We start from the raw sequence: 26,652 nt of genomic DNA, 5'->3' as shown, positions 1-26,652 counted from the left end.
GCCCTTGGTGGCAGCCCCCTCTCCCCGCCTTCCCTGGATTTTCTGCGACGGTTTCTCCTCAGATGTTTTGTGCGTGTTTCTGTCTTCGCAGAACACGTGTAGAGGTAGCCAGGACTCCCGTGCCTCATGGGTCTCCTCCTGCCTGCCTTTGCCTTCAGAGAGCCTGGCTCACCTCTCCATCAGGGAGATGATGCTTCCTCGAAGCTGTGACGCCGGGCGGGGTTTCCAGGTCACGGCTCCAACGAGTACGAACTCACATCCACGCACATAAGGCTCTGGGGGGGTTCATGTACAGGGCTTGTGTTTTGCTCTGCTCCCACTTTACAGCTCGTGATCCTTGACTCCCAGAGATCCGGGGAGCAGAGCAGGCATCATCCTGGGGCTGGGGGCGGGGTGTGTGGAGCATGTGATCTCAGGATCCCAGTGGTCAAAGAGGGTCCCCAGCGCTGTGGCCTTCTGAGAAATGTTCCGGTCTCTCCCCACCACCAGCTCGACGCAGAGACCACACGGTCGCCATGGTGGTTCAGAGCCCCAGTTTGTGCCTTTCCCCCTGAAGTCAAGAACGCAGGCTAGAAAGGGAGACAGGCCTGGGCGTGGCTTAGGTTCAGGATTGACCTGGGTGTGGCTTTGGCCCATGACTCCCAGGAGCCACAGCTCCTCTCCTCCACCCTAGGCTGCAGCCATGAACATCCACAGCCTTCTGAATGCCCTTCCAGCCCTGGGAAGCCACGCTGGTCAGAAAAGGCCTTGTGGAAAATTGGAGGGGACCTGAACTGTGAAGAATGGTATGATTTTCTTTGAAGTTTTTAATTGCAAAAGTTCATTTGCAACACAATATATATCTATAGACATTTTTGATAGGAGAAAGTAAAAGTCTCCTCAACCGCCCCCACGCCACAGCTCACTCCCATTCCTTCTGGTTCCTTCTAGTGCCTGGTCCACCTGCTCACCGGGGTTTTGCCTTCCTAATATAGACTGCAGTGGGGAGAGGGGGTCTTCTCTGGCACCCCTGAGGACTCAGAAGAGGAAACTTCGGCTACCCTCTGAGATCACAGGAAGTTTTTGTTTCTTTGTTTTTCCACTGTGTGTGTGTGTGTGTGTGTGTGTGTGTGTGTGTGTGTGTGTTGTGTCCTGTCGTGTTTTGTTTGTTTTGTGGGAGTGGAGGGGAGTGAACTCTACTCCTTCTTTAGCTTGGAGGTGGCAAGTGACAGGCAGGTGGCCACCGTATAGGAAGAAGGTGGCTCAAAATCTCCAGTCCCCTGTCCCCAACACTGACCTCTTTTCTTCTTCTTCTCCCCACGCCCACCCCACCTCCGTCACCCAGCCTGAGTCCGGTCAGAAGCGCCTGAACTCAAACACTGTTCCAAAGCATCCTAGCTGTGTGACCTTGGACGGCGACCTGACCCCAGTGGGCCTCGGTCCCCTCATTTCCACGGGGAGCACGTCCACCGTGAGGCTTAATTGTGCCCGAGCTTGTAGCTCGCTCGGCACTGGGCCCGGCACGAAGAAAAGCTCCCCGCGAGGTAGCTGTCGGCATCACGGGTTCGGGGAGGGGGCCGGAGCACCGGAGCGGGGCGGGGGGATGGGGGGGGTCCCCAGGGCGTCCCGCCGCGCGGCCATCGCGTCGCCGCCCCCAGCGCCGGGCGGCCGGGCGGCCGGGCTAAAGCTCTCGCTGGCGCCCCGGCCTCGGCGCCCGGCACGGAACGGGTGCGGGGCTGGGCCACGGCCGGGCCCCGGGGGAGCCGGCGGGGCGGGGCCGCCGCGCCCGCTCCCCCTCCCCGCCGCCCGCCGCCTTCTCCTCCTCGCGCCGCCCGGGCTCAGAGCGGCGGCAGCAGCGGCCGCGGCAACAGCTCCGGCTCCGGCTCCGGCTCCCGCTCCCGCTCCCGCTCCGGCTCCCGCTCGGCCCCGCGCGCCCGGGCCCCGCGCCCCGACCCCGCCGCCGCGCCTGCCGGGGGGCCTCGGGCGCCCCCGCCGCCCGCCTCACGCTGAAGTTCCTGGCCGTGCTGCTGGCCGCGGGCATGCTGGCGTTCCTCGGTGCCGTCATCTGCATCATCGCCAGCGTGCCCCTGGCGGCCAGCCCGGCGCGGGCGCTGCCCGGCGGCGCCGACAACGCCTCGGCCGCCTCGGCCGCCGCCGCCGCCGCGTCCCCGGGCCCGCAGCGCAGCCTGAGCGCGCTGCACGGCGCGGGCGGCTCGGCCGGGCCCCCCGCGCTGCCCGGGGCGCCGGCGGCCAGCGCGCACCCGCTGCCGCCCGCGCCCCTCTTCAGCCGCTTCCTGTGCACGCCGCTGGCGGCCGCCTGCCCGTCGGGGACCGAGCAGGGCGACGCGGCGGCCGGCGAGCGCGAGGAGCTGCTGCTGCTGCAGAGCACCGCCGAGCAGCTGCGCCAGACGGCGCTGCAGCAGGAGGCGCGCATCCGCGCCGACCAGGACACCATCCGCGAGCTCACCGGCAAGCTGGGCCGCTGCGAGAGCGGCCTGCCGCGCGGCCTCCAGGACGCCGGGCCCCGCCGCGACGCCATGGCCGACGGGCCCTGGGACTCGCCGGCCCTCATCCTCGAGCTGGAGGACGCCGTGCGAGCCCTCCGGGACCGCCTGGACCGCATCGAGGTGAGCGCCGCGCGCGCCGTCGGGGGCGGGACGGCGGGGGTGGGAGGGGCCGCTCGCGGGCGCCCCGGGGAGGCCGGCCGTGGCCGACGCCGTGACCGAGGCTCAGGGGGCGCGCGGGAAAGGCTCGTTCCGCTCCCCTTTTCCTCCAGGCACCCTCTGCCGTAAGCCTCGGTTTGGGCTTCTGCGAAATGGGCGTGAGTGCCCGCTTGTAGTGAGGATTTAGTAAAATGTAGGTATATGAAAATGCTTGGCCCGTCCTAGGGCCTCCTTAGATGCCCGTCTCATTTCTTTCTTCCAGACCGCCCCCCCCCCCCCCCAACGCGGGACCAGTCCCACTCACTTCCTGTGGTCAGGAGATAGGAAGCGCTGTCCAGGGGACTGGGGAACCTGCTGTCCTGCCGAAGAGCAGGGAAGGGAGTGTCCCACAAGCCAAATCCGGCTGCCCCTCAGTGCTTCCCATCCCCGTACCCCGCCACCCCCCCCCCCCCACCCCCCCCCCCCCCCCCCCGCCGCCGCCCCGGGCTCAGACCGCGGGCCCAACCGCAGGAACTTAGATAGCGCTGGCCTAGCCTCTACCGCCCGGCAGCCAGCAGCTCTGGGGTGGGGACTGACCAGAGAACAGGCTCTCCCGCGGGCTCCGTCTCCACACACCCCTTTCAACGGTCCCTGGCTCAGGTCAGACACAAGGGATGTAACAAAGGGAGTCGGCTCTGGGCTGTGGTGTGATTCCGCCACCAGGGTTTTCTCATTTGAAGTCTCCAGACCCCACCCCCCCCCACACCTCCCTGTGAAAACCCATTTGGGACCCCTGGAGCCAGAGCTGGGCAGACTAGGAAGGACAGACAGCTGCAAGGCACTGACCACCCCCCAGCCATCCGTGATTTCCAGATGGCAGGGAAGGGGGTTAGCAACAAAACTGAGTCTGTGGAAAGAGACGGGGAGAAAGAGGCCAAAGGCTCCTTTAGTATTTTCCCCCAACCGGGTGCACCTGGCGAAGGCAGAGGGAGGAGAGGCTGGAAGGAAGGGAAGGCAGAAGGAGGAGAGGCTGGAAGGAAGGGAAGGCAGAAGGAGGAGAGGCTGGAAGGAAGGGAAGGCAGAGGGAGGAGAGGCTGGAAGGAAGGGAAGGTAGGGACTCCCCCCCTCCTCATGGCTCTCGCAGATCAACCTCCAGCCCAGCGGCACTAAATGATGCCTGTGTGGAAGGCTGGCCATTGCCGTGGCCCAGTGGCCCTCCAGGGAGTCTGTGCAGGTGTCAGCACCCGCCTCTGGTGGGGGTCGGGGGGGGGGGGTTGTCACATGGCAGCCAGGCCATCACAGCCAGCCCTGTCATCTCACTGGTGAGACACTTGGGGCTCAGGGCCCTCCTAAGGTGAGTGACAGAGGAAGAAGGAGAGCCCAGGAGGCTTGTGTGCTGGGCCAACACCCCCTGTTCCTACGTCACCTCTGGGGCATTTCTAGGATGCGAGAGCCAAGAGCAGGGAGATAATCAGAGAAACACTGAAGCACAACTGTGAAGGGGAGCCTCAGTTTCCCCACCTGTGCAATGGGGACAGTAATGTCACCTGCCTTGTCGGGGCGTTAGGAAGATGAAGTGAGTTCATCTTTGTGAACGGCCCAGAACGGCGTCGGTCAGAGATGTGCTCCATGAACTTGAGTGATGGCTATTTTTATCATTAAGCAATCATATTGCTAATTTTTCAAGTAGCCAAAGATCAAAATGGGAACAAACCCCCCCCCCCCTTTTAGGAAAGAGTTTATTAATGTCAAAAAAAGAAAAAAAAAGATTCGGTTTTCAGTAAACTTCCTCTTGCCTGCCCCAGCCCCTGCCTCCACACCCAGATGGCACCGTGGTTCCTCCCACGTCTGGGGCTGGCAGGGCTGGGCTTGCCCTGGACCTGTTCCCCCAGCACCTGTGCATTTGGCAGGGTGGGCTCCCCTCCAGTTAGCCTGCTGAGGTTGGGGGGGTGGGGATCCTGGCGCCTGGGATTTGTCACCAGACCAGCCTCCCGGGTTGGGAGAGCCCTGGCTTCCCTACACACGCCCCTCCTGCTTTCTGAGCGCAGTGGACTTGGAGGCAGGAAGGCGGGGGTCTGCTTGCCCACCAGATCTGCCTTCTGGGCCTGGCAGCCCCAGAGCCAATCTCCCTGGGGTCTTTGGGAGGGACTGGGGTCTGGACCCTGACAGTTGTGGGGTCAGACTCCTGAGCTCAGCGGAACCGCGTGCTCTCTTTAGCTACTGTCGTCTTCCTCCCCTCTCTTCATCCGGTATCCTCAAAAGCTTGCCCCCAGATTCTCAGGGTCTGTTTTCTCGCCACTCACCTCTCTCCCCTTACAGCTCGCTGCACGTGCTCTGAGGCCGTCACCCAAGATGATCAATTGAATGGGAACGATTCTGTCCTTACCTTGATGAACGCCTCTCCAACATCTGACCCCAGTGATCATTCCCTCCTAAAGATCTCCGGGCCCTTGGCTTCTAGACACCTCTTACCTGCTCTTCCTCCCTCTCTGCTTCTGTGTCCCATTTCGGGGTCCTCCTCCTTTATCGGTCGCACCCCTCCTGGCTCTCTTCTCACTTTCCCTGGGTGAACTCAGCCACACCCGGAGGCTCCCAACGCCCAGTCCACTGTGGTGCCCCAGCCAACTTCGTCCAGCCCAGGTTTCTTTCCGGAGCTCCAGACCGGTAGATCCAACCGCTTCCTGAGCACCTCCCTCTGGACGTCACACTGGCCCCCTGCCCTCATGGTGCCCCAACCTGGACTCGGGTCCTCCGCCGACCCGCTTTTCAGGTGTGCTCTGATAAGCCATGGTTAGTTCCTGCCCTGCCCTCCTTCCAGTCGACCTCACCTCTCTTGCAGCAGCCTCCTCAGTTGTCTCCCACTCCAGGCACACCCCTCCATCCATCTTCCTTAAGCCCCAAGGATCGTCCTTAAGCCCATCACGGGGCTTCCTCATGGTGCAAACCCCTCAGCCTGCTCCCAGGCTCTCATTACAGAGCTGGCCCGTCTCCCATTTCCTTCTTGCCTCTGCCCAGATTACCCCCAGAGTAGCCATACTCATCAGCCAAGAGTCTGCTCTGAGGACACCTCCTCCCAGAGGCCCTCCCTGATCGCACACTGACCTTTTCCTACCCCCATTCCTGCTCCCGCAGCCCTCTGCGCATCCCTGCCCGTCCCCACCTGGCACGTCTCTGTATCACCCCCTCCCTCACCCCACCAGCCCTCTACCAAAGGGGAGGGAAGGTCACACTGGCCCAGCCTCTCCTCGAGGCCTCAAGTGAGAACCATGTTTGTGAGCCTAGGAGAAATTATTTATCTTCTTGCCTGTGTTTTTGTTTTTGTTGTTATGGTCGTGGCTGTTGATGGAAAAAAAGTCAAAATGTGTTTTGGGGGGAAAAATCGCGTTTAATTCCACCATTTCATCCATTTTTTTCAGCCCCTGCTGGTCCTTTACCCAGATGTAGACATTGTTCCAGAATTACCGGTTGCTGGTAATTACCGTTTTAATGATGGCCATGATATGCTGGAATCTATCTCTGGCTCCACCACCCATCACTGCTCTGACCATCTCTTCTCCTTTGCTGGAGACGTAGGTTGTTCCTAATTATGTTTCTTCTAGATGCTCATTGCAGGATCAATTTCATGCAGATAGTTTTTTGTTTTTTTTTTCTTGTGAAGTCGGTTGAAGTATTTCTTTAGGCTGAATTCCCAGGAGAGGTATTACTGGGTCAGAGGATATTGATTTTTTTATGGCTGTGGCCAAGAACCACTTTCCAAAAGGGTTGAACCATTTACATGGCAACCAGCCACGCATACATGTTCCAGGGTTCCTTTTTTTTTTTTTTTTTTTGCATTAATTTAATGTATGTGGAAAATGAAGCTTTCAGATTGATTCCATCAGCAGTGCTTTGTTTGACTAAACCACATCCTTCACCCGGCCTAGCAAGCTGGTGGCCTGCCTCCATGTTGGGGTGGAAAGATGAGGGTAAGGAACACCCTGACAATGGTCACAGGGGACCCTGGCCTTGATAACAATTATAGCTCATGCTTGCTGAGCACTTACTGTGTGTCAGGCACTGGGCATTATCTCATTTAATCCTCATCAAATCTCCATAAGGGAGGTAACCATTTCATCCCCCTTGTACGGGTGAGGAAACCAAGGTGCAGAGTGGTTCAGCAATTGGCCCAAGGTCGCACAGCAGGGGAGCCTGTCAGTGTCTGGTTCCAGAGCCCTTGGTCGGCATCATTTTCTCTAGACCCATCTGGAGAGGTCAGACCTTATCTACCTTCAGGAAGAGTGGGAAAGGCCGGTGGGGGGGCAGGGCCTCTTGCTAGACGGTGCCCCGGACGGTTTCTGTGTCAGAGCCCCCAGAGCCAGAGTGATGAGGGCCAGTCCCCAAAGGCTTGTCCTGCTGGCCGGCAGGACCGGCAGAAGGCTCACGTGGAAGTTTTGCTAATAATAAATAACAGTATTAAGTAACACTGATTAGCTCATTCAGTCTTGGGGCCTGTGAAATGGGCTGTACACGCTCCCCTCTTACAAATAAGGAAGTGGAAGAACCAGAACCTGACAACCCGCCCCACCCCTGCCCCACCCCCACCCCCACCCCACCACCACGCGCCGGCTTCAGCTTCCGCTCCGTGAAATGATAACAGCAGGCCAGATGTTCGCGAAACACCTTTCAGCTCGAAATGTTCTCCCAGGTAGTGAGGCTGGTGGCATAAAGTGGAGTTCTTTTTGCTTGTGACTCTAAGCTCTTTACTTCCCTCTCTGTTTTTTTTTCAGTTTTCTAATCTGTAAAGTGGGTGGAAGGGGGGGGAGGCTGGATCTGGGCCCGGCCCTTTGGGCTCTACGTTGGGAGTTCTTGGGCGGATGCCTCCTGCTTAGGGATTGGCGGTGGCGGGGGAGGGGGGGGAGAGTTGAGGGGGGTTACATGTGTGTGCGGCCCTCACCGAGCCCCCACCCACCCACTCCCAGGCCTCCAGTTTCTGAGGGAAATCTGCAGAGAAACGCAGTGCCTTAGAGAATCTATCGGTGCCTTTTCTAAAGTCTGTTGCTTTTTTTTTTTTTTTTTTTTACGTTGCTGCCCATTCTGGCAGCTTCTGCTCTGTGAGGGCTGGTTCCCTGACCCTACCTCTTTTGGCCGTGAAGGGGGCTGGCACGCTACAGCAAGAGGGGTTCTGCCCGTTGGCCTTCTATTTGAGGATATGGATCCTCGGTGCCCACCAGCCGCCTGCAGCCCCAGGTGGCGCCTCTCCCTGTGGCTGGCCTCCCCCATCTCTAGGTGATACAGCCCCACTGCACAGCCCTTAACCCCTACTCCTGCCTGTGCCACGCCTTTGTCTAGCAAGACACCTGGTGTTAAAAACCCCGGTTCTGCCACCTGTTTGCTGTGACCTCAGAAAATTCCTTCTTCTCTCTGATCCTCAGATTCTCCATCTGTCAGATGTAAGGGGTGCGCACGGCGCTCCGAGGAGCCAGCTTGCCCCGTCGTACGGTGCCCTGGTGGCCTCCCGTCCCTGGCAAGCCTTCCCCCGGGGGAGGAGGCCCTTCCTGCTGTTCCAAGCTTGGCAGGCGCTACGTGAACAGAAGGCAGCACCTAACCTGGGGGATTTTTTTTTTCTTTTGAAGTATATCTTCTATTCGAGATACGTAAGAGCTCACGTCTCTCACTTACAAAACACACAAATCTTAAATGTGCAGCTCAGTGCACACTTACGTATGGACGAGAGCACCGCTCAGATCGAGAGCAGGACATTTCCAGTGTCCCTGAAGGCTCCTCTGGGACCCCTGGAGTCCCTACTTCCCCAGACTGCCGCATCCCTTGATGTCTGGTGTTTCTGTTGTACGCGATGGCTGACATTTGATCGTGGGGCAGGTGACGGTGGCTTGTGATTTTTTTCATGCCGTGTAGTGTTTTGGTGCATAGACACGCCTACATTTACTTACCCTTCCCCTGTGGATGGACATCCGGGTGTTACAAATAAGGCTGCCATGAACATTCTTGTGACATCTTTTGGTGGTGACAAGCCCTCATTTCTCCTGGATACATCCCCAGGAGTGGGTGTCTGGGTCCCGGGAGAGACATTTACGTAGCGTTTAGGAGGTGATGCCAAACACTTTGCCGAAGTGGCAGTAAGCGTTTACATGCCCACCTGTGTGTGAAGCTTGCCAGCCTTGGTGTGGTTATTTTTAAAACCCTCCCTGTTCTGGTGGGTGTGCAGTGAACTTACTGTGGTTTTAATTTGTGTTATCTCTGATGACTCACGATGTTGAGCACCTTTTCTTCTGTTTATTGGCCATTTTGTGGAGTCCTTGCCTATGGGAGGCGGAAAAAGGTCAGGCAGGGGCTGGCGCTCCTCACCAGGAGACAGTGTGGTGGGGTTCCCCGAGGACAATCTCGGGCGCATGGTCCCCCCCATAGAGCTCTAGCGGCAGGGGCTGAGACAGCCAGCCCGGGGTGGAAACACTTATGTGCCCCCACATGCCCCTCATTTGACTCCAGGGGAAGCTGAGGCCCAGAGAGCCTGAGTGACTGAAGGCCACACAGCACGGCAGAAGCTGAGCTGAGCTCACAGCCAGGATTTTCTATTAAAATGGGCTGGGAGGGGGGAAGGGGGATCCCCAGTCTTTGCTGTAGATGTTTGGCCCCGGGCCCAGAAGTATATGGACAAGCAGGGCCCGAGAGGGAATTCTGTGGCAATGCAGCCCTGGACAGGGAGCACTTGAAGGGAGAGGCAAGGGAGCCTGGGGTTGGGGGTGACCTATCACTTAACTCTGAGGCCTCAGAGCCCAGGACCGAAGACCAGTCCGGCCTCTATTTCCTGCCCCTTCACCGCTGGGTACGTTGGAGACACAGGGCCTGCTGGGAGAGGCCTGCCCTGACTCACCTTGACCCCTGCCGCCCCGCAGAGCCCGTGCCTCCATGAGGGCTCTCGTGCTGTCACACCCCCCAGTCTGCCTCCCCCCAACCCCCACCCCAGCTGGGAGCACGGCCCATGCCCGGTGCAGGCCTCGTCCACCTCTGGAGCCATTGCACCTGTCACTCAGGAAGAGGCAGCAGGGCATAGGGCACCCTCTGTGCCAGCCTTTTCTAGGGGCCTTCCAACTGAGTCCCCATAAGCACCATGGGACTTTTAACTGCTCCCATTTCTCAGGTGAGGACACGGAGGCTCAGAGGGGTTGACCTTGCCCAGGTCACGCAGTGGGGATTTCCCTCTTGACAGCCGGCTCCAGGCCCCCCCCCCCCGCCCCGCACAGTCACTACTCACTGTGCTCTCCTGCCCCTCAGTAGCCGCAAATAATAATAATGGTTATAACCATTTATCAGTCACTCGTCGTGTGCCAGTCTTCACGTACGTTCTTTCATTTTGTCGTTACTTATATTCCAGAAGGTAGAGACTATTATTATCCCATTTTATTTTATTTTTTTCACTTTTTTAAAGTTTATTTTTGAGAGAGAAAGACAGACCGTGAGCGGGGGAGGGGCAGAGAGACGGGGAGACACAGAATCCGAAGCGGGCTCCAGGCTCCAAGCTGTCAGCACAGAGCCCGGGGTGGGGGTTGAACTCACGAACCGCGAGATCATGACCTGAGCCGAAGCTGGACGCTTAACCAACGGAGCCACCCAGGCGCCCCATTATCTCCATTTTAGAGTTGAGGAAAGGAGTTGGGCAGCTTGTCCAGGGCCACAGATCTAGTAAGCGGGGAGCCTGGGAATGACGCTGGCCTGTCTGATGTGAGTCGTGCCTGTGCTCGTGACACCGAGTCGCCACAGCGTATGTGGATGGGTGGACGAATGAGTGAGGGAGGGACTGAGTGAATCGAGACCCTCAGTCTCTCCACAGAAGCCCTCTTTCTTCTCCCTTTGGAGCATCTTAGATCAGGTGTGGGGAAAGCTGCCATCTGGAGGGTGAGCAGGCTTTGGCGGGGGGAGGTGGGGTGGGAACAGGAAGTGTGTTCTTAGCAGAAGGAACAGAATGTACGGAGGCCCTGGGGTGAGAAAGGAGCTGGGGGCCGTTGGTGACTTTAGGTGGGAATGAAGTGTAGCCTGCAGGGGTGGGGAGTGAGGGCTGAGCGTAGAGGGGCTGGGACTTTATCAGTGGAGGAAGGGAGCTATTGAAGGATTTTCGGCAACATGGTTGGATTTGCAGTTAGGCAGCTGCCCCCGGCTGCGGTGCGGAGAAGGGCCAGTGTAGGAGCTGAGGTGACGGTGGCCCGGACTAGAGAGGGACAGAGGAGCCAAGTAAGCCTACCATTAAGATTCAGGGTTAGATTCTACGCTCAAAGACTGCTTTTGGACTTTTGCCTGTTTTGTTTTTTTTTATCTTGAGAGAGAGCGAGCGAGCGAGCAGGGGAGGTGCAGAGAGAGAGAGGGAGAGAGAGAATCCCAAGTAGGCCCCACACCATCAGCGTGGAGCCCGACGTGGGGCTCAAACCCACGAACTGTGAGATCATGACCTGAACTGAAACCAAGAGTTGGGCATTTAACCGACCGAGCCACCCAGGCGCCCCTTTCCTGCTTTCTTTTGTTTTTGTTTGTGTTTGAAAGAAAATCAATGCAGAGTATCTGAGACATACACCGAGGTATAAAGAACACCGTCCAGGTAGGGATCCAGGCTCAAGAAGAACCAAAACGTTTACAGCCAGCTCACGCCCCTGAGAGCCTCCCAACTCCCAGCCCCAGACCGCCCACCCCCGAGAGAGGGTCACCTCTGTCCCAAACTTGTATCCGTCTGGCCCCTGTGTTTCTTCCTGCTTTTACAAATCCATGGTTGGGTTTCGAATCTTTGCAACTTTGTATAAACGGTATGTAGCTGTTTTCTGAGACTTGCTTCTTCTCTCACTGTAATGGTTAAACAAACAGATTTATGGTCGGAGTTGGAGCAGGGTGGGTCCCTTCAAGAGATAATCAAGTAGTAATAATAATGTCATCCACACTTGCAGAGCCCTTCGTAGGCCAGCTCTACCCTAAGGGCATTATGTAACTCAATTATCACTAATATGCTAGGAGGTATTATTGCTGTACCCTTTCGGCTGGGAAAACTGAGGCACAGCAGCTGTACATAAGGTCACCGGGGCTGGTGGAACCGAGCTGAGCCCAGCAGAGTCACGCGAGACTTGGGGGTGGTCAGGTGGGGAGGCGAGTGAAGCTGGTTCTTTTCCACCCGCCCTGCTGCCCCTGGAGCCGGGCCCTGCGTTGTCCGGGGGGCGGGGAGTGGGGGGTGAGCTGTGCACTGAGGTCCAGCACCCTCCCTCTGCTCCCCACAGGAAAGGAACAGACCCCACGTGGGGACAAGGCGGCTGGGGTCTTCCCTGCATCCTCCCAGCCTCAGAGCCACCCAGCCTGGGCAGGTCCCTCCCATCCGGGCCCCCTCTGTGAGGCTGCCGCCCTCCCCGCCCTGCCCCACGGTCTCACATAGCCTTCCAGACCCTCCCAGCCTTTTCGTGGCCACTAGAACCACTTCCGCTGCCCCCCCCTGGCAGGCAGGGCGGCCGGCTTCGTGCCCACTTGGCAGCCCGAGACCCACACTGCGAGGGAAGAATGGGAACAGCTTCTGGAATCAGAAGGGCCTGGGCTGGGGTTCTTGCACCTCGCTGTCTCAGTTCCTCCATCTGTAGAGTGGGCCTCCTCACCTCCCCAGATCGCCGAGAGGGCTGTGAAGTGTTCGCGCAGTGCTTCCCTGGTGCGGGACCTGGCACGCGGTAGTGACAGCAGTGACGGCAGCGAGGACAACTCCTCTGCCCGCCTCCTCCCTGCCGAGCGCTAATGAGCCCAGCCCGTTAGCGCTGAGCTGGACCGGGACCCCGGCGCTGGCTCAGGGCCTGTGTGCTTACACCGAATCCCACGCAGACTCCCAGTGCAACAGCCTGTGGGCTCGGAGCCCCCCTTTTCCTGCCTCTTCGGGCCCTGAGTGGGGGGTGATGGCATCATCGTCCCTCCCCCCCACCTTGGGCCAGGGGCCCGATTGGCATCAGCCGGGAGCCCACGCGGCACAGCCTGAGCCCGCGGCAGATGGGGAAAGTGGGGGGGAGTCGTGTTCTTCTGATTCAGACACCGGGGTGGGGAGGGGGCCGCACACGATCTGGAGAGCCCACCTCCTCCCTGGCCTTCCTGCCGGCGGCAGAGCTGGAGGCTCCGACAAAAGAACAGCTTGCACGCCCGCTCACCGCAGCGTCTGTGTAAATAGCAGTAGACGTCCTGTTCCCTCCTGCCAGGCCCCTTCTCCCTCCGCGGGAGGAGGACGCTTTGCTAGAGAGCGCCAGAGGTATCGGCTTTGCCCGGCCCCGCTGCTGTAGAAAATCCAGAAGGACCTCTGCCTCAGTTCCCCCGTCGGTGAAATGGGGGCAGGAAGAGTACCAACCAAAAAGGGCGGCTGTGAGGACTGAGGAGTAAATACGCGTGCAGTGCCAAGGATGGGCCTGGCACGCGGTCTCACTCAGATGTGTGCCCTTCGTGCCAAGCTTGGCACTGTGGAAAGAGGGAAACTGAGGATAGAGGGTGCCGGAGCCCAGAACACCCAGCCAGAGCCCCCCGACCCCCCCCCCCGCCATTGAGACGCAATGCTCTCTATGCCCTGCACGCCTCAGCCCAACGTTTCCTGGAAGTTCAGCCTACCTCAAATGCAGCGGGTGGCTGGCCCTGTCACTCCATGGGCTGTCGGGGTCCAGGGAAGCTTCTGGAGGTAGTGAGCTCTTCGTTGGCCGATATATCCAAGGCTCACAGTTTGCGTTCTGCTCTTATAGTCCAGGAGGACCTGTTACTTCACTCTGCCATTCTTACATCTGTCCTGGGGCTGGTTGTCCCCATGTTACAGAAGGGGAAACTGAGGCTTTGTTTTTAGTCACCCAGAGTCAGGATTCGTAGGCACCCAGGGAGTCAGCAGGAGCCCTCCAGATAGGACATGGGAGGTTAGTGTAACGGGTGGGGTCAGGTGCACTGGAGCTGCTCATCCGCCGCCCGCCCACCTCCCTCGGCCTGCAGCCCAGCCCAGCCCAGCCCAGCCCGGCCGGCCAAGCAAGCGACTACACAGAGGACGGACGGATGGATGGCTGTGCCCTCTTACGTGGGACGTGGTGGGGGATAAAGGTGGCTTGGTCTGGGCCCTTCTCCTGCCCACCGTCATTTAATCCTGACCACAGCTCTGCAAGCTGGGCATTCCAAGTCCTTATTTTATAAATGAGGGAAAATGACCCCAGAGAAGTTAGCCCACCTGCTCCCATTCTCAAGGTGGAGTGACAGAACCACGCATCAGTCCCCCTCCCCCAGCTCCTCAGCGTAAGGTCCTGGCAGCTTCTCTCAGGCACCGCCCTCCCCCCTCCCCCAGCACTTTGAGGCGGGGGACACATTTACCCCCTCATCACATGGCCAGAAAACAAGGCTCAGAGAGGCGAAGGGATCCACCCAGTCTCACCCAGCAAGTGGGCTGGGCCAGTGGGGGGCCAGGGAGGGGTGCTTGCCCCAAGCCGAGGGGCCGTCCCTGCGAGGCACAGGGCACCTTGGTTGTCCATTTGACCCTCAGCTGTCTCTCCAGCACCCCGTGCCCTGCCTGCGGTAGGCGCTCACCATTTACTCGCTCACTTACAGATTCGTGAGAACTCAGTGAGCTGGGGTCTGGGGCTAAGCCTGCGGACAAGGCCCGGGGCTGACTGAGCGGGAACTGCCTGGGCCTCTGGGGATGTGGAGGAAGCCAAGGGGACAGAGAAGGTCTAATTTGGCTCCTAGAAGCTCGCTGAATTATTAATTTTCTACTGATGCTCCCGGTGCCTGCCAGAGACTACCCCCTCCCAGAGTCTGGACGTGTGGCCTTGCCTGCCTTCTTCCACCCCAGAAGGGGCTTCCTCCAGCAGGAGAGGGGGAGGAGAGCCGCCCCCCCCCCCCCGCTGGCTCCTGTCCCAATTCTCCTGCCCACTGGGGTCTTAAGACAGGAAGAGGGGGACTCTAAACACTTCGTCCTCACCCCAGGCAGGATGAGGGTGTCAGAGACCAGCTTAGAACACTCTGCCCTAGACAGTAACTGCAATAACCAGGCTCTGTTCATTGGCGTTAACTGCCCAATCATCCCCCAACCCTTCTAAATAGATACGCTTGTCCCCTGTTGCATGTGAGGAAACAGGGGTTCAGAGAGGCGGAGGCATTTGCCTAGGGTCACACAGCAGATTGGTTCTTGAGCTGGATTTGGGCCCCGGGTTGTCCGACTCCAGAGCCTGTGACTTGAACCACATGGTAGTCAGGAATGGGCGCACCATTGCAGCTGTATTCCAGAAGCCCCTGGTTTGTGCCCCTGCATCTATCTGCCCAGTGCCCACGCAAAGCCTCTCACCGTCTTAGAGAAGCTTGCCGAGTGAATGAGTGAAGACTGTCCATTCCTTTAAAGACCCATCAGTGTCCAGTCTTTCAGTTAAGAAGGACTCAGCAGTGGCTCTCAGCCCCGATGGCAACATCAGACCCACCCAGGGGAGCTTTCAGAGCTCTCCACTGCCGGCCCCCGACCCCACCATAGGCTGACATGTTCTTGAGGTCAGCTCACCATCACTTTGCATATGGAGACGCTGAGGCTCACCTGGGGTCAATCACCAGGGGTGGGTGGTAGGCATCTCTGAGCCCCGTGTCTCTTTCCTTCCTCCCTGCAAGTGACCTCACATGCCCCCCTTTTTTTCCTGCCCCGTAAGCAGCAGGAGCTCCCGGCCCGTGTGAACTTCTCAGCCGCCCCAGCCCCTGCGCCCGCGGTGCCCACCGCCCTGCACTCCAAGATGGATGAACTGGAGGGCCAGCTGCTGGCCAAGGTGCTGACCCTGGAGAAGGAGCGCATGGCTTTGAGTCACAGCAGCCACCGGCAGCGGCAGGAAGTGGAGAAGGAGCTGGATGCGCTACAGGACCGCGTAGCCGAACTGGAGCACGGTGGGTCCTGGGCCCCGCAGAGGGCATAGCAGGCGAGGCCTTGGTTCTCAGATGGGTCCTCAAAGTGGCAGATTCACTCGAAAACGTTTTTATGCTCTCCAGAGGCTGAAGCTAGATGGGATGGCGGGGGAGGAGGCTGCAGAACCCAAGAGGGTGAGAATAATTGGGGAGTGTCGTCATGATTATTATTTTTAACGGTTAGCATTTTCTGGCACTTACGTTCTGGGAGTGGGCTAAGTACGTGACACGTCAGCTGGGTTAACGTTCACAAACCACACAGGGATGGTGTGTTATTATCCCCATTTCACAGAAAAGGAAAGCGAGGCTCAGAGAGGTCAAGTGACTTGTCCAACGTCACACAGCCAGTGAATGGTGGATCTGAACCTCAAAGTGGGTCTCATGCCAAAGTCCATGCATTTAACCACCCCACAAAGCAGCACCTTCAGTGAGTCCAGATTTTGTCACTTGCTAAACACCTGGGCCTGGCGCTTCCAGGGGTCAGGGTAATGGGTAGTCCACGGGTATGAGCATCAAGGGGACCTGGCTCCGGGCTCCACAGCTGTCACTGGCTTGCGCTGAGACTTTTGAATTTTGCTTCCTTTCCGCAGGCCTCGTTTTCCTCATCTGAAATACGGGGATTTAGGACTCAGGAGGTCTCAGGGAACTCTCATCTTTGAAACCTTGGGAGGAGCATCCTGTAAGAGGCTTACAGACAAGTTAGGGGGAATCCTGAGTAATTGTCTGGGACTGGCTTAGATGGGGACAGAAGTTTCAGAGAAGGAAATCCAAGAGGCTGAAGGAGGTGAGCCTCAAGCTAGTCCTTGCAGGCAGAGGTAGAGTCAGTTGTGGAGTGGAGGGGCCATAGCAGGGGCACAGCTGAAGGCAAGGCTTGGCCTGGTGGGTTTCCGGCTGGAGCACAGAGACAAGAAAGACAAACTCATCCCTCCTCAGTCCTGCCACTGGCCCCCCTATACTGCATCTTCTAAGGGATTGGGGGAAATGCCCCCTCCAGCGGCTGTCGGGCAGAGAAGAGGGAGGCAACTAGGCTGGATGTCTGTATGCCTGTGGGCAAGTCCCTTCTTGGGACTCGACTTCCTCATCTATGAAACAGGCTTCAAGGAAGGGACTGTCACCGAGCCCCTTCCTCTCTTACCATGATGCATCATCACATCAGCCTTCACCCCAAGCCCCAACCGAACCTGGGAACCTGGGTCCACCATTCCCAGCCCTAACCCCCTAACCCCAGCCCTCAACAACCAGCTGGAGGAGGGGAACTCCTATCCCAGAGGTGGGTGTGGTGGGTGTCACCCCCTGCCCATAGAGATGGTGACTCCCCAGTCTGCCCCTGCAGAAAGCCCTCTAATACTTAAGGCATAGAATCCCTGAAACTCTGTGCTGCCCTGGATATCAAGGAATCCCAGGATGATCCTGTTCAGATCCCAGCTTTGCCACTTCCTAGCTGTGTAGCCTTGAGATTACCTAATCCCTCTGTGCCAAGGTTGCCTCATCTGTAAACTGAGGATTACAACAGTGTCCATCTCATAGGGTTGTCATAAGAATGAAGGAGGTCATGTATGTAAAGGCTCTTAGGACAGTGCCTGCCATGCAGAAGGCACTGTAGAGCGCTTGTTAAATAAACAGGCAAAGAGGGGCACCTGTGTGGCTCAGTTGGTTAAGCGTCCAACTTTGGCTCAAGTCCCGATCTCACAGTCTGTGAGTTCAAGCCTCGCATTGGGCTCTGTGCTGACGGCACAGAGCCTGCTTTGGATTCTCTGTCTCCCTCTCTCTCTCTGCTCCTCCCCTGCTCATGCTCACTCCCTCTCTCTCTCTCTCTAAAATAAATATTTAAAAAAGTAAACAATAGGCAAAGAACCCCAAACAATGATCATTGGAATAGTTAACATTTGTCGAGCATTTACTCTGGGCCAGGCCCTTTACATAGTTTGTCCCACTCAACCCTCACACAAGCCTGAGAGGGAAGAATTCTTATTTATGCCATTTTACTGAGCAAACTAGGGCCGAGAGAGGTGAAGTTGAATTGTGGAAGGTCATGTGGCTGGGAAGTGTGGAGCCCGGATTTGAACTCAGGACATCTCAGGTCCAGAGCCCTTGGACTTTAACCACACCCATCAACACAATGGCAGGGTAGAAAAGGCTGAAAATGCACCTGGTACATGGCAGATGTTCAGGGACTAGTAGCCCTCATTCTACAGTCCGCGCTGCCCATCCCCATCAGTGGCCACTGATCCCCACCATGACCACCTCGCCCACTCCCCTCAGGGTCCTCAGCCTACAGCCCCCCAGATGCCTTCAAGATCAGCATCCCCATCCGCAACAACTACATGTACGCCCGCGTGCGGAAGGCGCTGCCTGAGCTCTACGCCTTCACCGTCTGCATGTGGCTGCGGTCCAGGTCGGGTGGCAATGGCCAGGGCACACCCTTCTCCTACTCCGTGCCCGGGCAGGCCAATGAGATTGTGCTGCTGGAGGCGGGCCACGACCCCATGGAACTGCTGATCAATGACAAGGTGAGTGGAGGCTGGGAAGAATGGGAGGAAAGTGGGGGGCCGGGTGACCCTTCCAGGAGCACCTGCACTGTGCTGGGTCCCAAGCCTGCGGGCCCTTTGAGTTCTCCTGCTCAGCAGCTTCAGCACATATGAAATGCCTACTGTGTGCTAGGCTGGGTTCTAGGAGTACAAAGACAAGCCAGACCTGGGGCTGGCTGCAGAGGGGCCTGGATCCGAGAGCTGTAAGTGATGGCATGTCCATTTACAGAGGAGACCTGTGGGGCTTCCCCAGTGACCCAGCTGTAGGAACATGGCTACAGATATCTGTCCCAGGGCGCTGTCTCTCTCATGGGCAAAGAGAGAAGCCAATGAGGCCCAAGGACCTACTTGGGGAGGGAGCGCTGGTGGACTCCTTGCCCCCGTCCTCCTCTGCAGCTCCCCCTCTGCCGCCCTCCTCATAGGGAGAGTAGAATGGGCCATGGTCAGGCCTGAATGCTGGATTTGAATTCTGGTTCTGCTGCTTACCCTCTGTGTGACATTAGACTGGTCACTTACACGCCCCGTGCCTCAGTTTCCTCATCCGCCAAGGAGGACTGGCAGTAGTCTCTACCGTGGGGTTGTGGTGAGAAATGAGTGGCTTACATACATGTAAAGGGGTGTGAGCAAGCCTAACATTTAACAAGCTTTGAGCCACGTGAGCTGTTGTTATTATTCCAGGCCCAGTGCTCATAAGCACTTTACTCACATTATCACCCTTGACCCTCCCAACAGCACTGGGAGGTAGGCACCCTTATCATTACCATTTTGCACATGGAGAAGCTGAGGCTCAGAGAGGGCAAAGAATGCACACAGGCCCACACAGCTGGTGAAGGGGTGCTGATATGATTCACGGTTTTGGGCTGCAGAAACCCCCCGTGAACCCCTCCACCGTTCTATCCTTGGGCCACCCATATTCCCCATGCCTGGACCCCCAGCCCCACAGCCCTCCCTGCGCCTATCTGCAGGGCAGGACAAGGACATGGGGGAGTGGTGTGGCAGGGGCACGGTGATTGAGCAGAAGAGGGAGTGTCTTATCACCCTCATTCCCCTCAAATATCCTCCTTCACCTGCCATATTGCTTTGGGATTTGCAGCCATGGTGGTCTTTTAAGACCCCCCTGGAAATGTAGGCACCACCTACCACACCCACTCGTGACCAGCCCACAGCCACATAGATCTGCTAGGAGTGGTTGTCACCCATCAGAACCCAGCTCAGCAGGAGGTGTCTTTCATGGGTGTCCGGGAGGAGGATGAAGAAGAAGGAGATGGGCCCAGGGGACAGGAGTTTCTCTTGTAGCCCAGTAGGTCTTAAGAAGCCTAGGGTAGCTGGACAACATCTAGATCCTGCTGCCATGTCCCCTTCATACACCCCCTGGCTGCCATCCTTGGCCCTGCGCAAGCTCAGCACTCAGGTCTCTGCGGAAAGGATTCAGCACCCTGGACAGGGCAGTGAACAGCGCTATTCCAGGAACCTCAAGAGTCCTTTTGAGGGTCAACTTCAGGGATTACTCCGTTCTCCTTTGATTCCAGCCTCTTAGCCTTTGCTGCTACTGTGCCCCCAACTTGCTGGGATGGTCAGATGCATTGTCCTTCCAGATGTGTTTGAATGCCGTGTCTGCTGTTCCCACACCTGCCTCTTCCTATGGGCCTTCGCAGCCTCTGTACCTCCCAAATGGCCCCCGGTATTTTGTCTTGTAATGTTGCCCTGAAGCTCTTCCCTCCCGTGCAGACTCAGACTCATTTATAGCTGGGACCGGATCCATATCCCCAGTGTCCAGAACAAGGCCTGGCCCCAAGCAGGCCTCAGATGGTATTGTATTCAAGTGTGATCTCAGAACTAGGTGATGAAAGAGCCCCTCGGGAGTCCCAAATCCACAGGCAGCAAGTACCTTTCATCTCACGGGCCAATTTGAATCAATCACCAGTGGCTTTCCCAGAGCCCTGTGGTAGGAAAGATCCCGAGGCTGAGCCTAGGTTCGTAATTGATTAGCCATGTCTGCCTTGGGTGGAGGAGCCAGAGGTGGCCACACATTTGCCACCCTTTGCCTGACCTCCTTACTTCACAGATGAAGAACTGAGGCCCAGGGAGGAAAGAGCAGCCTCCCCAAGGTCCCACGGGAGGTTGGTGGGGAGAGCCAGGGCTGGGTGCCAGTGCCCAGCCTCAGACTCCAAGGCTCATTCCGCCACTGCCAGTGTGAGCCCAGCTGCGTGCCAGGCACTGTGTGAGGTGTTCAGAGATGGTGAGATGTGGCTCCCGCCCCGCACCCTGTAAGAGGGTGAATAAACTAGCTGGAAACACCTGAAAACCAGTACCGAAGAGTCCCTTGTGATCTGAGAGAAGCTGCCTGGTTAAGTTGTGGGGAAAGAAGAAAAAGCGATCCGAAAGATGCTGGGCTGGGAGGAGTGGGAGGGTCAAGCCTTGGGTCAGTCCCGGGAGAGAAGAACACGGGTCTCCTGGTCCCCCCGCCTCCTCACTGGTCCAGCCTTGGGACTGTGGCACCTCTGACCTGGGGTCGCGGGACCTATGTCCAGGTGGCCCAGCTGCCTCTGAGCCTGAAGGACAATGGCTGGCACCACATCTGCATCTCCTGGACTACGAGGGACGGCCTGTGGTCTGCCTACCAGGATGGGGAGCTGCAGGGCTCCGGTGAGAACCTGGCTGCCTGGCACCCCATCAAGCCACATGGAATCCTTATCCTGGGCCAGGAGCAGGTAAGGCTCAGGGTGGTATGGGGGCATGAGGCCTAAGTAGATATCTCACTCACCCAGGGCCCCTGAGAAGGAGGGGTTAGGTAGAGGGACCCTAAGAGCACAGCAGTGATCACTCAGTCTGACCCAGCCATTCTGCAGGTGGGCAAACTGAGACCCAGAGAGACTAGAGACCTGCCCAAGGGGCTGGAACCTTGGGGACAGGGATGGAACTTGGGGACGGGGCTAGAACTTTGGGGACGGGGCTTCAGCAGGACCTAGGCCCTGATTGAGTCAGCCTGTCTGTCTTTCCCCCTGCCTCACTCCATGTCTCTCTCCTTTCTCTGCTTCTCTCTTGGCCCAGGATGCCCTGGGTGGCCGGTTTGACGCCACTCAGGCCTTCGTGGGTGACATCGCCCAGTTTAACCTGTGGGACCACGCCCTGACACCTGCCCAGGTCCTGGGCATTGCCAACTGTACCGGGCCACTGCTGGGCAACGTCCTTCCCTGGGAAGACAAGCTGGTGGAGGCCTTCGGGGGTGCAAAAAAGGCTAACTTTGATGTCTGCAAGGGGAGGGCCAAGGCATGAGGGGCCACCTCATCCAGGGTCCCTCCCTTGCCTGCCATTTTGGGGACCTTATTTTGGGGGCACACATTCCCTCCTCAGCCTACCCACACACTGCCCCCCCTCCTGCCCTGCTCCTGGCCGTGCCTCCTGTTTCCCCCACCTATACCTACACCTCCAGAATGCCCTGCCCTGCTATGGCTGTCCCCTAACCCCACTTGGACGGGGACAAGCAGCTCAAGCCAACAGGTCAAGCCTGGGGTGAGTCCAGGACCTGGTGGAGGGTGGTAACAGTGCCCACAGCTCTGTCCGCTCTCTTGGCATTAGACTAGAGCTGTCTCTTACCCCCACCCACCCTGGCCCATCAGCCATGTCTGATTCCACTGATCTCAACAGCACATCCCACCAGGTTGGGGGGGGGGGCGGGAAGGGCCTGCTATCTCAGTGCTCCTGTCCCCCATGCAACAGGCCTGGCCCCATCCCCTTCAGGGCCACAATAAGCTCTAGAGCTGTCCCCTCAGCCTAGAAGGGCATGACAGAGACATAGGAGACTCAGACTCACCCCTCCTCCATCTTTCCACCAGTTGCCCCTGAAGGGGCAATGGGATCTTGATGGAGCCTCCCGAACCCTCTCTTCTTCCTCTTTCCTTGTTTCTTTGTGTGCAGTGGTTTGAATGTTGGTTCCACGCCTGGCCCACCCCCACCTCAATTTCCAGGACATTCCCTTCCCGGCTCCAGCCTGAGGGATCAAGACCCTAGGAGGCCAAAAGGCCATAGTCACCCCTTGTGCTCGCCCACATGTGTGCTAAGTGGCAGGTCCCCTCTCCTCCTCCGTGCCCAGGACAGGACCTGGGCCACTTCACCCTGGCCTAGGAGCAGCTCGAGGCAGAGGCACTGTGCCCTGGGACCCAGGCTATGGCAGAGTCGCATTACCTAGCCCTTCTGCATGGCCCTGCAGCCTCTGGGGGAAGGAAGGCAGGAAGGAACTGAGCAGGCAAAGAGTAGAGAAGGGTGGAGTGGTGTGCACAGCGCTGGCTGAGAAGGAGGAACCCATGGTTCCTAGCCAGCCCCGCTGCTAACCTGCTGTGTGGCCTTCTGTAAGTCCCCGCTCTCTCTGGGCTCGTCTTCTTCATTTGTGAGCTGAGGCCCTTGCTGTGGTCATTGCTGAGAGCTCTCCAGATCAAACGTGAGATTGTCTGTGATTCCACGTGGACAGGGTGGGGCCAGCCTGAAGCTGCCTAACAACCAGGGGACGTAGCAGGGGTAGATTCTGAGAGTTGGCAACAGATGGGATCTGGCTGGGCATGGGTCAGGGTCAGCAGCTGGCTCCAGAGAGTCAGGGGCAAGGGCAAGGGACTAGGCAGGCCAACTGCATGCACAGATTGTAAAAACCAGCTTTTCTGGATTCCAACGCCCCCCCCCCCTCGCCCTGCCAGCCTGGCACCCTTGCCTGTTTGAGAGTGTCTCACCCTGAGTCCTCACCGATTCCCCCAAGAGAGTAGAAGGATGTAAAAGCTGAGTTAAAGCCACCCAGTCTGACCTCTTGCTTGTATAGCTGGGGAAGAGCTCAGAGAAGTCAAATGACTTGCACAGGATCACAGAGCCCAATGGGGCAGAGCCAGGACTAGAACCCAGGGCTTCTGAATCCCTCTTCAGGGCTCTTCCCCTCCTATGCCATTCTGCCTGTCCACGAGTGTCTTCGAGTCCAGCCTTCGCCTGAGAGGATGGACGTTTGGGAGGTCAGAATGCTTTCCAACACGAACATCTTCCCTGATGATGCACAGAAACATCTTGGCATCTGGCCCCGCCAGGAAGTAGGGGGGAGGACAGGTGTGATCTCCAGGCACTCTGGCAGGAATGGAAAGCTGAAAAGGCAGGTGTTCCTTCTGCCAGTCACCTACCAGGTGTCTGGGCAGCTGCAGGCTACCGGGCTCGAGCAGGTACAGGTGCCTTTTGCCCCGCTTTCTGTTCCCCGTCTCTGCTCCCCGCCAGCACGTAACCTGAGGCATGAGCTGTAGGCTGTGGGGCCGTTGCTGTGGAGGCTTCTCCAAAACTTGTTGCCGCCACCTCCCAGATCCTTGTTTCCATTTCAAGAGCACAAATAGACCGTTGGGCACCTCCAGCCCAGCTCCCCCTAGAAGAAGCAGCGATGGCGCGCTTCTGCCAGAGACTGCTGAGACCTAGGTTGCCCCGGTAACAGCCAATGACAGCCCAAGTGCTGGGTCAAGCGTCTCTTAATGACATATGCTGTTGCTGGGGTGACAGCGGAATTCAGAACTCAGATTTCAGGGACACTGGGCCTTATTGGGTTTCTGTTATTGTTTTTAAGGAAGCAGCTTTTGTGGAGGCCTGGGGGGAAAGAAAGGGTCTTAGGAGGAAAGTGACAGAACTTGTTTGATGGCTGAGCCCACCCAGAGGCGTCCTCCCAAGTCCTTTGTGCTTTGTCATGGTCATAATGAGACATCTGACCTCGGTCCTGTGCTGAGTCACCCTGGTCAGCCCTCCAGAGGGAACAGGAACAAACCCGAGGCGTCAAGGTGCAGGCCGTGAGTCCGGGCCATCGGCGAGTGGCCTGGGTGACCATTTCCATTCCAGGAAGATGCAAGCCTGCTGTCCCCACCCCTCCTTCATCCATGGACCGCTCTTCACCTCTGCCCAACGCCTGCCGTTTGGACTCCAGTTTTGGTCTTGTTCAGCTGCTCCTGGGCACAGCCGAGAAGACGGGGAAGGAGGAGCTAGAAATGTCGCTCGGTTGTGTCCCTGAGCTGCTGTGGCTATAACGACGGTGCCAGAGCCCGTGTTCCTTGCAACCTTGTCAGGCGCTGTGCTGAGCGCCTCGCATCATCTCATTTATCCTCCCAACACAGTTACAAGGTTGGAACGGTTTGGGGCCCCATTATACAAGGGAGGGAACTGGGGCACAGAGAGGTTAAGTAACTTGCCCAGTGTCAATCAGGTGGCAGAAGATGGAGTCCAGCATTCAAACCAAACAGGTTGCAAAGGCACGGGCACCCCTGCTCTCTGTAGGGAGTGACACTTAGCATCGTTGCTCCGGGTGGATTTTGGCCTGAAGAGATGCTTGACCCCATTCACTACCCTCACAGGGTTTGTGATGGAGGCAGAGGCCCGGGATGGGCTGGCCCCAGGGCCAGGGTCCCCTTGGGTGAAGCCATGGGAGGGGTCTCAGCCCCTTCAGGGAACATGTGCCTCTGAAGTGTGCCCGCCACCTCAGCCCTCCTGGCTTGAGTTTCCAGGAGAAATGAAAGGGAAGAGGAAGCTGGATAGTCTCCCAAGTGTCCCAGGCAGGGAAGGGGGAAAATGATGTTTCTCAAACTCCTGCTTTGGGCCAAGCCCTGCGCCAGGTGCTTCACAGCTCTTATCTGCCAGATCTCCCCACCTTTGTGGCACGTTGTACCCCCAATCAACATCCCAAGGGGGCCGATCACCTTGCCATAATTGTGCATGACCTTGGACCACAGCTTTGGGCAGGAAGGATTCTTCAAGAGGCCCACACCTCGTTTTACAGATGAGGGAAGGTGAGCGCCCCTCGGAGCCACCCAGCCGGGACCCCTGGAGACCTGATCTCAGCTTTCTGACTCCCCACAACGCAGTGGCCCCTACCCCCGCCCCCCCAAAATTGGGTCCCTGCTCCTCTACATTTCCCAGCACCTTGCCCTGAGCGGACTGGAGAAGGGGTCCCCTCCCAGAGATGGGATCATTCTCTTCCCCTCTGTCACAGCTGCGTGCCACCCCGAATCCCACCTCACCCCTGCTGGGTGGGGAAGGGGCTCGTGTGGGCCCAGGCTGAGCAGGGAGTGAGCGCGTCCAGCTATCCGACACTGTGAAACTATTGTACCCTCCTGGTGACCCACCGCCCCCTTCTCCTTGCCCAATTTTGTACATAAAGTGACATGAGATACAACGTGCGTGTGTGTGTGTGTGTGTGTGTGTGTATGTGTATGTGTATGTGTATGAGCTATGTCATGGGTTTTTGTTACTTTTTTGTTTTTGTAAATTTGAATGTTCAAAATAAACAATGTTTACTCTGAGGCTCTTCTTCCAAGGGCGGGCTAGCCTGGGGTGCCGGGCGGGACAGAGCAGGTGGTACGTTGGTGTCCCATAGCCGCACCCAACCCCACTTTTGCCTCTCAGACGAAGAGTCCTGCCAGCTCCCAGGTGCAGACACACCCCGTTTCCCAGGATTTATGCAGGAAGGATGTAAGTCCCACATGGAAAGTGTCCCAGTTCTGATAACTGGGCTTTGGCCTCATTCCCGACATCCCATCCCCACCTCGTGCCCCAGTTTTGGGAACCAGGTCCCTGACTTGTTCCCTGAGACCCAGTCTGCCTGAATCACTTGCCTGGACCCCCAGAGCCTTGCCTCCCTTGGGTCCTAGAGAGATGGGGTAGGAGAGAGGGAGGGACTCGGTTGTATTTCAGCCTGCCCCTGCTCCACAGTCTACCTGGATCCCTGTGACTCGTTCGGCCTCTAGGCTGGACTCTTAATGTCAGGGTCTGCTGCCCCCACGCCCCCTTCCAGCACCCACGCTACCCCCAGGAGGCCTTGATCTGGTCCCCAGCCCTCCCTGTCCACCCCATCTTGGGGGTGCGGCCTCCATTCTCCTGCTCCATCAATGTTGTCACTGCTCATAGCTGGGCCATGTCCTCAGACAGACCCTGTGAAACGCCAAGGGCCCAATCGGGTCGGGGGGGGGTCATTCCAGTAGGACATGCCTTCCCAGACTTTTCCAAAGTTTCCCAGATTTCCCACCTAAGTGACCTCACCCCGTGAGGACCGGAGGGTATATAGCCGGAAGCAGCACTTGAAACAGGAAAAACGTATCTGAGGCTTGTCTGAAGAGCTCATGTGCTTCCTTCATTCTCCGAAATGAATCCAGATTTGTTTGAAAATATTGCTTTTAATTACTTTCCACTGAACAGAACGAAGCTGCCGGCAGATACTTTGTTTATCCTCTCTTGTCCTGATTTACTTACAAATACCCTCTCTCCCTCTGTCCCGCTCAGCAGGCCGTGCCCAACCCCGGTGTCATCCCTCTGCCCACCTGCTTCGTGCCAGCACCTGCCCAGCTGAACCCCGAGGCAGAAAAGCACGGGGCTCTCTGACCCGCGCTGACGCTCATTTTAAACCCATGGCCGGAGATCTCCAAGAGGCGTTTCTGCCCGCCCCGCGATCTCAGCACCTGCCTTGTGTGAGGGGCTTGCTCGCCAAAATGGCTAAAAAATCACGCCCTCCCTCTCTCCTCGGACCGCCTGGAGCCCTGCCCCCTCAAGGGTGGCCTTACCCCATAGCCCACTGACGAAACCAAGCGATCGTCACCTCCCCAAGGGTG

At 57.8% G+C, this 26,652-nt stretch overlaps 1 protein-coding gene across 1 annotated transcript; it reads left to right on the top strand.

Moving 5' to 3' along the window:
* The first annotated feature begins 1,706 nt into the window (after window positions 1-1,706).
* NPTXR (neuronal pentraxin receptor) lies at window positions 1,707-25,350 on the top strand. Its single transcript, XM_019446346.2, has 5 exons — window positions 1,707-2,606; window positions 15,275-15,503; window positions 17,784-18,031; window positions 20,581-20,760; window positions 21,101-25,350. Exons 1-5 carry the CDS (start codon window positions 2,019-2,021, stop codon window positions 21,323-21,325), a joined length of 1,470 nt encoding a protein of 489 aa, XP_019301891.2. The 5' UTR covers window positions 1,707-2,018; the 3' UTR covers window positions 21,326-25,350.
* Window positions 25,351-26,652: the final 1,302 nt, after the last annotated feature.

This window comes from Panthera pardus, unplaced genomic scaffold (assembly GCF_024362965.1).
Source record: "Panthera pardus isolate Hobbes unplaced genomic scaffold, ASM2436296v1 HiC_scaffold_6, whole genome shotgun sequence".
In the NCBI taxonomy this organism is placed as follows: Eukaryota; Metazoa; Chordata; class Mammalia; order Carnivora; family Felidae; genus Panthera; species Panthera pardus.
This window is presented reverse-complemented; position numbering and strand designations above follow the sequence as displayed.

Bases quoted from the DNA above. Each gene is read 5' to 3' on its own strand.
- NPTXR (XM_019446346.2), top strand. From the start codon at position 2,019: ATGCTGGCGTTCCTCGGTGCCGTCATCTGCATCATCGCCAGCGTGCCC. The intron at 2,607-15,274 runs GTGAGCGCCGCG...CTGCCCCGTAAG, and splicing joins ACCGCCTGGACCGCATCGAG to CAGCAGGAGCTCCCGGCCCG. The intron at 20,761-21,100 runs GTAAGGCTCAGG...CTCTTGGCCCAG, and splicing joins TTATCCTGGGCCAGGAGCAG to GATGCCCTGGGTGGCCGGTT.